General features: G+C 37.7%; 1 protein-coding gene across 1 annotated transcript; it reads right to left on the reverse strand.

Moving 5' to 3' along the window:
• Positions 1-1,173: 1,173 nt before the first annotated feature.
• On the reverse strand, positions 1,174-4,583 carry LOC148852476 (leucine-rich repeat transmembrane protein kinase family protein). The gene is made up of 2 exons (XM_088944036.1): positions 1,783-4,583; positions 1,174-1,666 (listed from the first exon to the last, which is right to left on the reverse strand). The coding sequence occupies exons 1-2, from the start codon at positions 4,289-4,291 to the stop codon at positions 1,359-1,361; spliced, it is 2,817 nt and encodes a 938-aa protein (XP_088800162.1). The 5' UTR covers positions 4,292-4,583; the 3' UTR covers positions 1,174-1,358.
• Between the last annotated feature and the right edge of the window lie 4,994 nt (positions 4,584-9,577).

Below are 9,577 nucleotides of genomic sequence, written 5' to 3' on the forward strand. Positions count from 1 at the left end.
TCGAAAGGGCCGATTAATGCAAGCTGACTATGCCTTCTATTTGTCTTAGAGAAGCAAGGAGATCAGGCCTCAAAAGTCAAATATTAATTAACATTGATGGATCCACTCATCCAAGGCCCATGTGGACTTAAATTGAAAAATCGATTGCATATGGCACTGAAATGTGAAACCCAAATCATGCTATAGTGGACTTCTAAAGGAACACTCTGTAAATGAAAAGTAAGAGGAAATGTATCAACTTTCTTTAGTCATTGCTAAAACAAACTCTACTACAGGCTGGGAATCTGTGAGCTATTACTCTTCACCCAGGCCTTCAGATGAGACTTACTGTATAGCTAATTGGTAGCAATGCTCAAGAAATATACTTCTGTAGAAGTGCTACTACGCATCAATACTCTGCAGCTTTCTCAAGGAGTTTTCAATATGGAATGATTTGCATATGCTTTTAACCCAATTGAACTAAGTCTTACCCCAACTCTTCAGGTTTTAGTACATAAATCCTGTTATACCATTCCAATCTGTTCAGTGCATGTTGTTAACTCATGTATTGAATTATTACCACAAAACAAACCTAAATAACAGACAACAGTAACATATGCACAGTGCAGTATATATGATACTACATACAGTATATATTCTACACATGGTTTGGTTTGGAGATGGATGATTACTTGTATTCCGATCATATGGCTGTCTATTAAAGCAGGTGAGAATGTGCGGATGTCAATGTTGATGAACCAAGAGATGGGGCACACCCATTATAGTGATGCTTAAGAAAATGATTAAACGAAGATGGTATTACATGTGTCGAAATATTTATGCCAAATATGGTTAGGTAGTTACATTGTAAACACAAGTGGCAACAAGTGGGTTAGTCGGTGATCTGTATCTATAAATACCCGATTAATGAATTGTTTCTTTCGTCTTGGGCATTTCATTTAAAGTTTAGAGATGGTTTGCCCTCCCTGCTTTTCTGTAACTAGCCTGAAAACGTCCCTCTAAAACTCCAGCTGAAAATGGACTCTCCTGTTATGATCCAGCATTGTTCAGTTCAGATGTCCAGTTATGATCCAGCACATTGATTTATTTCAAGCCAGAGGGAAGGATTCATATTCCAAGATTCAATGAAATGAAGGGGTTAGTGAAATAGGGTGTAAATGAATGGATCACAGCTGAAACCAAGCTTGGTGTATGTATTATGTATAGAACAGAAAATTGTTTATCCATTCTTACAGACACATAAGCACAAAACTAACAAATTTCTTCTCATGAAAGGAAAACACACACACAACCACAAATTGGATTTAATATGTATGAGCCTTCAAACTTTTATATTATATAAATGCCTTTGAGAGTGCTTATCTTGCATTAAGCAGCATCTTTAGCACATTCTTCATCTTTGGCCTTGCTTCTGGAGAGACACTGACACAACCTAAAGCAACCTTCAGAACTGATAGCATCTGATTTCGAACTCCAACTGATATTTTACTGATACTAGGATCAAGGATCTTATCCCATTTCTCACGTTGTGCTGAATTACTCATTACCCACTTAGCCAACTCAGTTCCTTCGGTGACTGCTGGTTTACCAGTCAGCAATTCCAGAAGTACAACACCAAAGCTGTAGACGTTCCCAGGCATTGTCACCCTCATTGTGTAAGCATACTCTGAAAACCATGAAACAACAAGATACAATATTTAGAAAACAAATATTGAAGTAATTAGTGTACACCAGTTCAAACAAATATAGGATTTGAGATAGTAAAATGTTAGGATGATTCACCTGGAGGAATGAACCCAACAGAACCAGCAATAGTTGAAAGGCTTCCAGTACTCTTTGTAGGATCAATTACCTTACAAAGTTCAATATCCCCAACTAGGGGCTCCTTCAGGGATTCCAGTAGGATGCTTTTGGTTGAAAGGTCAAGGAGGAAAATTGGGCCACTGGTGCAACCATGGAGAAATGCCAGACCCTGAGCTACACCAACAGCAATACTATAACGGCTTTCCCAATCCAAAGTACTTCCCAAATTTCCATGGAGAACATCAAAGACGGTTCCCATCTGGGCATATTCATAGAACAGATAAGCACTCTCATCAGTCAAGACATAGGCTAGAGGAATCATGATATTTGAATTGTTCAGCCTTCCTAGAATCTCTAGCTCTTCTCTGAATTTCTCATGGCTCCCTAGTTGGAATATCTTATCACTCCAATTAAGCTTCTTGATGTAATAAGTTGTATCACTGGGCATGACAGCCTTGTAGTAGGTAGAGAACCTACTCTTCAGTATGATATTGGCTGGATTAACAACTGCTTCCATGGCTAAATTGAAGTCGATATTTGATCTGTGAATGCTGCTTCCAGTAATCATACAATAGTCAATAACCCGAGGAAAAGGAAAATGTTCTAGTTGTGGGATCTCATCATTGATCCTGTGGTAGCGCCTTGAAACCAGAACAAAAATGACCCCAATAACCCCAACAGCGAGTACTGAACAGACAACTGCAATAACAGCTACCACCACCCGTGAATTACTTTTCTTGGTAGGTTTTGGGGTTGCCGGAGTATCAAATATTAGACCCTTATTTCCATCTGTTTCGAGAATCATGTTCTGTTGCCGAAACTTTGGAACACTTCCAGATAGCTGATTATTGGAAAGCAACAGCGTTGTTAGGCTAAGCATTCTGGTCAGAGAGCCTGGGATGTTACCAGTAAATTTGTTATTTGACAGATCTAAAACCTCCAAACTAGACAGTTCAGCGAGAGTGTCTGGGATAGTTCCTTCAAAGAGGTTTCTGCTGAGGTTGAGTGTTATCTGCAAGCTACTTGGCATCTTTGGAATATTTCCACTCAGTTCATTGGCCCCTAACTGGAGTTCTAACAGTGAATTCAAGTTGGCAATTGAATCAGGTAACGAACCACTGAGCTTGTTGTTGTTCAGATTGAGATTTGTAAGATTCGTTAAGCTGGATATTGTTGATGGGATTGAACCAGTAAGTGAATTTTGGCTGATATTTAATGTCAACAAGTTCCGTAACTGGGAAAGTTGATCAGGAATTTCTCCAACCAGCTTGTTAGACTGTAGCTTCAAAACTTGAAGATGGGAAAGATTACCCAACTCTTTTGGCAATGAACCCGTCAGCTGATTTTGGGCGAGATTCAATAGTGCTAAACTCTTGCAGCCTCCCAGTTCTGGGGGTATCTCCCCGCTTAATCTGTTACTATCGAGCTCAAGATAGGTCAACTTCATAAACGTTCCATTGGGTATGGCAGGGATGGTCCCATTAAGTAAGTTGCTTCCGAGTCGCAGACGGATTATACTCTGGGAAATGTTCGTTGGAATTGTCCCTTCTAGTAAATTGTTAGACAGATCGACAGACTGCAAATTTGGAGGTGAGAAAAAGTCTGACGGAATTGACCCATTTAACATATTGAAACTCAGGTCCAAAATCTTCACATAGCTTGAAACTCCATGAGGAATTTTACCTGAAAATTTGTTTTGGTTTGCACTGAGCCACCGCAGAGTCTGAATTGTAGAAAGATTCTCAGGGATTTCTCCAGCTAGATAATTAGAGGACAAAAGGAGGGTCTCCAACTTCGAAAGCTCCCCTATCCTTTCTGTAATAGGCCCTGAAAGATTATTTCTGCTGAGATCAAGTAAAATAAGGTTTTTGTAAACCATGAGTTCTTCAGGGATTGGACCACTAAACACATTGATTGAGAGCTCCAGTTCTTCCAAAACCGTTGAGTTACCAAGGTTGGTAGGAACAAAACCAGTAAACATGTTTGTGCTCAGGTTCAAGCTTCTAAGTCCAACCAACCTTTCTAATTGAGAACTAATACTTCCGCGCAATGAATTATAGGACAAATCCAAGGACTGCAACCCAGCAAAACCAGCAAAGGTAGGCAAAACATCAGACAACAAATTATGGCTGAAGTTCAAGGCCCTTAAGCCATTAAGCTTTCCACAATTTTTGAGAAACTCTTCAGGGATAGAGCTTAGAGAATTGCTGGAAACATCAAGAGACTGTAGTGAATCAATCTGACATGTACTATTCAGAAATTCAGATGTAGAGAGACCCAAACCAGAGAGCGAAATACTGATTACGGTGCTATTGTTCTTGTCGCAAGTGACTCGTTGCCATGAACAAGGATTTGGGTTTGCTTCCTTAAAAAGAGTGTTGTTGAGATTGGCCATGATTTTCATCTGGTTTTGAGGGAGTAGAGACAACACCACAGGCAAGTAAGAGAAAAAGAAAAGAAGCGAAGACCCATGAACATACCTGCTCATCTTAGCAGGTCAATCACATGCTCAGATGTGCTTGATTTTGTTTTCCAGATTCAAGTTTCCGAGTCCAAACGTAGTTTGCTGAGCTCTACCTCATCCTTTGTAGAGAAGAAGAGAATAGCAGAGCAGAGCAGGGGAGGAGGAAGGAGGGAAACCAGAGAGAAGGAATTTTGTGGCGTTTGTTGGATACTGTGAGCTTGTGGAAAACTGCACAAAAACGGAGAATGGGTGCCGTTGACTGGACCCTAAAGAGTTGACTGACTGACTTACAAACGCTTTTTTTCCTTCTTTTTTTTTTTTCCCTGCCAGAATGACTTCGACGGTCATTGCGGCCTTTTTTTTTCCATTAGTCCTTGTGGGCCCCCACTGCCACCAGCCCAGTATATATTTCAAGGAAACTCTCGGTGTGGGTCCCCCATTTAAACGTATGTCCTCATTATTGTTGAGAAAACGCGGTTGAAGCTTCAAAGTCCAAACCACCAAGGTACCTTACCTTGATTCGTTGCACGCGGGGTACGCTAGAAATATCTGCCATGCCAATGGATGTAGCATTGGGCTAAAACCGTTAATCTGGCCGTGTCGCTTATGACCCGGCCTAGCACGATCTGGTACGATGGTCCATGTGCCATATTAGGCTCGGGTTTTAGGTCCACAGGCCAATGTAATCTAGCCCGCAGCTCGGCCTGTGACACAATCTGTATATTATATATATATATATACATATATTTATATAATAATTATATAATATATTAATAAAATAAACAATTTTTTTAATTTATTATATAACTCAACTTAGCCCAGGGTTGACCAAGATCAACCTCCAAATATTTCATTGGGGAAGGCAGCCCACTTTACATGCGCCATCTTTAATCGAATGAAATGACGTTGCGTGCGCCATACAAAGCCGTGTAGTATCATGGTTTTAGCGCAATCCTACGTCAAAGGATGTAGCGGATTTCTCGCGGTGCCCTGTTATTAAAACTCTTGTATTTGTAGTTGGTTTGGTAGGTATTCCGGTTAATCGGCTGAAGAATCCTTAAAAATAGTTTATCCGTGAAGAAACACTGTTTACTTCTTTGATGGGTTGGAGAATTAACTCTGTCAGCAAGATTTATATTTTAGAATCAAAGTTTTAAGATCCGAATAAGAACCCTTAGGGCCAATGGGTCAGCAGTTCAATTTTCCGGGTCAATCCATGATGTTATTAATATAGAAAGTTACTAAACAATATGATATAATAAGAACAAAGTTGCCCATTGAATGGGTTAGATGGTCAATAATTTAAGCATCCGGGTTGATGAGTTAACGACTAAGTCAACAGTTTTTTTTTTTTTTTTGATAATATAGTGGATCAGACTTCAGTGGTTGACACGGAAAATAAAGTAATTAATATTTATTTAAAATTTTTAAAAATTGAGTGATTTTCCATAAATTACACAATAATTAGATATTTTATAAATATAATAACCCTACGACACTCATAATTCATTGGCTTTAAATTTTGACGATAAAAAATTGCTTTCTTGCTTTTTTTTTCCATCAAATGAATGATAAAAATTCATGGGCTGATAAAAATGACTATGCAAGTGTTCTTTCTAACGTTACCCAAAAGATACATCAGTTTTTCCCTTGCCTGATTTACTTTATCAAAAGCTACTTTATGGATGGGAAGTGGGGAACCAAAGTTACTTTTTTTACTTCGATCATAGAGAATGACAGCATTGAACCTTATGGGAGATATCCTTCATCGTTATCAAGAGAACTACCTCTATATTCTCCACGACCCGAATCTCCGTATAAAGTGTCAATTGTTTTTACATTGGATACGTTGTTCTTTTTTTAATAGATTCTCTTCGAGTACTCATTCTTCAGTTGTGCCATAGACAAAGAAAACCCAAATTTCAAGTGGTAGAATAAAATGGTCTACATAACAAGGTTGTCTTAAAATGGAATTCGTATCAATATAAGGTAGGGTAAAGGATGAAACTAAATTCCAAGGCTATCTTTGGTTTGCTGCCATAGGTTTCATTTTTTCTATTCATATTCGAGTTGAAATCAGCCCCTCACAAGATTACTCCTACGACGTCTCACAGCACATTTCTACCATGTATTGGGAACATATCTTGATGATAATATCTGGAATGATGATGTTATCATTGGGAGATATTCCTAATACACAGCGGGGATGTGCTTGTGGGGGAAAGATTCCGTCTCTTCTTATTCATTTTGGCTAAGAATGAATTACATGAGGAAGTTTGGTTACAAATTTTTACCCTGGATCTCATTCATTTTAGAATAAAAAATTGAGTCTATGACACAAAAAATGAACTTGCAGCAATATGGAAAATAATTGTGCTCCACGTTATTCATTTTTCATTCTTCAAAGAAACTCTATGTTGACCGTCATGAACCACTCACCTAGGTCTCAAAAGTCGCCATTATTTAGATTTTCACTACCCCATCGTTGTTGTGAAAACTTATGCCAATAGACATTAACTGTCGGTCATCCATTGGTAAAAATCTATGCTAGCAATTTTCTATGAAATTATTAGACATCTTGTACTTCTTAATCTCTTTTCTTCATTTGCACAACTAAGCAACATCCCTCCTAGAATCCAACATCCCTTGCCACAGTAGGGAATATGACTTTCTCTGCTCATTAGTCCAAAAGGAATTTTGAGTGCAATGTATTTATGGAAGGGCATTTATGCCCAAAGTCTATCTTGTTCTGTTAGAAATGGTTACATCTTGACTGAATCCTCCATTTTCTTTACTCATTAAGAATTTGCCCGACCTCTGTAAATAGATATGATGAGCTCTAAGCAGAGAATCCCCACCAAAAGTTCCTAGCAACTGAGTTTATTTTTTAGCATGTGGATTTTAGTTGCCATGAAGTAAGAAGGTATGGCTGTGATCATGGATTTTACCAAAATTTCTCTCCCTGCATGAGAGAGCCAGTGGGGCTTCCAAGATTTGAGTTTATTTTTACATTTTTGTACAACAAAATTCCAGATGGGGATGCCTTACCATGATTAAGGAGTAAAGGTGCACCCAAGTAATTATCCTTACCTTGCATGATCCATACCCCCATAAGGGTGGCAAGCTCCTTCCTTCTCCTGCGATGTGTATTAGGACTACAATGTATAGGAAACTTAGAAAGGTTTAGTTCCTGACTTGACCAGGCTCCAAATTGCAGAGTACTATTCTTCACAGTATTGGTTTCCTCTTCAGAGCTTCAATCAAAACTTCAGATGTCATCAACAAACAACAAGTGGTTCATTTTTCGGCAGTAACAAGCTAATTTAGCACCAAACAAGGAAGCCGGTTTCCAAGTGTTTGTGGAGGCAACGAGAGAGGAGATCCATATAGAGAATGAAGAGATATGGGGAGAGGGGGCAGCCCTGTTTTATTCCTCTCTCGGGTTTAAAATCAGTTTCTAGTTCTCCATTCAACAGAATTGAGTACAATGTTGTAGATATGCAAGCCTTAATAAGACCATGGAATTGAGTGGAGAAACCCCTACACTGAATGCTCCTTAATAGAAAATTCCATTCCACCCTGTTGTAAGCCTTGGATACATTCACTTTGAGCATAAAATTGCCAACTTTGTTCCTTGCTTTCTTTGTTGAAGGCAAAACCTCTGAGGCTATCACTCTGTTGCCATGAATTTGTCTATCGGGTGAGAAGGCATTTTGGAATGGGGTAATGAGGGAATCCATGTACTGTTATAGAGGGATACAACCTTATAAGCCACATTTGTAAGGCCAATAGGTCTAAGATCATTCACCAATTCCACCTCATCCTTCTTGGGAATTAAGATTAAGGTAGAGTACACCATCACATTGAACTATTGTTGTGTGGGCAAATAATTCACTATTAAAACCCAATGTTGATGAACAATTCACACATCATTGCCATTGTGATTTGAGATTGGCACACAACTTGGTTATTTTCTTGGCCGGGGATTTTATAAGGATGATAGCATCTAGGATCTAGTAAAATCTTTGATATATGGGGTTACGTGCACATATACAGTTTATGTCTGTATCTATACATCGAAGCCGCATTCATTTGGTATTACTTGGACACATTATTATTGGTATTTTCTTACTATTTTCAGTTTTCCTAGTTAAAATTTATAATTCATTTATCCATTATGCTTGCATGCCTGAATTTTTGTTAATAGATATTAGTTAAACAAATAGAATAGTTGGGTAAGTAGTTAATAATGTGTTGGCACTGAGTTCATCACTAGGGCAATAGAAGCTAAAACACTATATTTTTTGGAATGTTGCTACATATCCCTCAATGTTTATTCCTATTTCCTCATATATAAAAATCTATTGTGGGAAGATTCAATTGTAGGAAGAAAATGAATGGGAGAACTAGGAAGAGAGGAAGACTCAATTGCAATAATAGAAAGCTATAGAGGACACAACACAAGGTTCAATAGCAGATGGTAAGGGAAGGGGTGAAGCAAATATCTTGAAGGAACACTCATCCTCAAAAGAATGAATATAAAATATGGAATGGGCCTTGTAAAAGTGACATTCATAGAAACAAACTAAGTACTATTCATAGGATCAAAACAATAGTAGCCCTTTTGTATGGAGGCATAACCAAGGAAAATACACTTTTGAGCCTTGGGTTCAAATTTGGGTCTTTGAGAGATAAGAATGTGTACATAACAGGTGCAACCAAATACTCGAGGAATACAAAAGATATCACGTTTGGAAAAAAAAACACCAAAGGGAGACTTGAGCCCCAAGACCTAAGTATACAATTACTAAGATAGGTGGTTGTCATGACAGCATCATCCCAAAATCTCGCAAGGACATAGGTGGAAAAAATGATGCTCCTAGAAACTTCCATTAGGAGTGCAAATGGATAAGATCATGATTCAATCTAATCCAAGATCCAATCCTATTTGGTCAAATTCAGATCACCCCTATCCAATCCAATGTGTTCTATATTTATAAATATACATAAATATATGATAAAAATATGTAATTTATTTATTTATAAATATATTATTTATATTGTATTTTTGTAAAATTTTTATATTATTTATTATTTTATAAAAACATGTATTTATATGAAGAAAATAATTAAAAAATATTTGTATTTTTTATTTTTTCTTTATTTATATTGGTATATTTATTTTTTCTTTTAATAATTTATTATTTTTTAAAGAAAACAAGTCGGACCAAATCAGATTAGAAGATCCGATAGGACTAAAATTCAAATCGAGTCCTATCAGATCCGATCAGATCCAACATGAACAATGTC

Source organism: Nelumbo lutea, chromosome 5 (genome assembly GCF_056320005.1).
Source record: "Nelumbo lutea isolate HS-2025 chromosome 5, American lotus-T2T, whole genome shotgun sequence".
Taxonomy (NCBI): Eukaryota; Viridiplantae; Streptophyta; class Magnoliopsida; order Proteales; family Nelumbonaceae; genus Nelumbo; species Nelumbo lutea.

What these genes read in the sequence shown, in the direction of transcription:
- LOC148852476 (XM_088944036.1), bottom strand. Translation starts at nt 4,291, where the DNA reads ATGAGCAGGTATGTTCATGGGTCTTCGCTTCTTTTCTTTTTCTCTTAC. An exon ending in TGTTGGGTTCATTCCTCCAG is followed by an intron (nt 1,667 to 1,782) that starts GTGAATCATCCT and finishes CATGGTTTTCAG; the next exon opens with AGTATGCTTACACAATGAGG.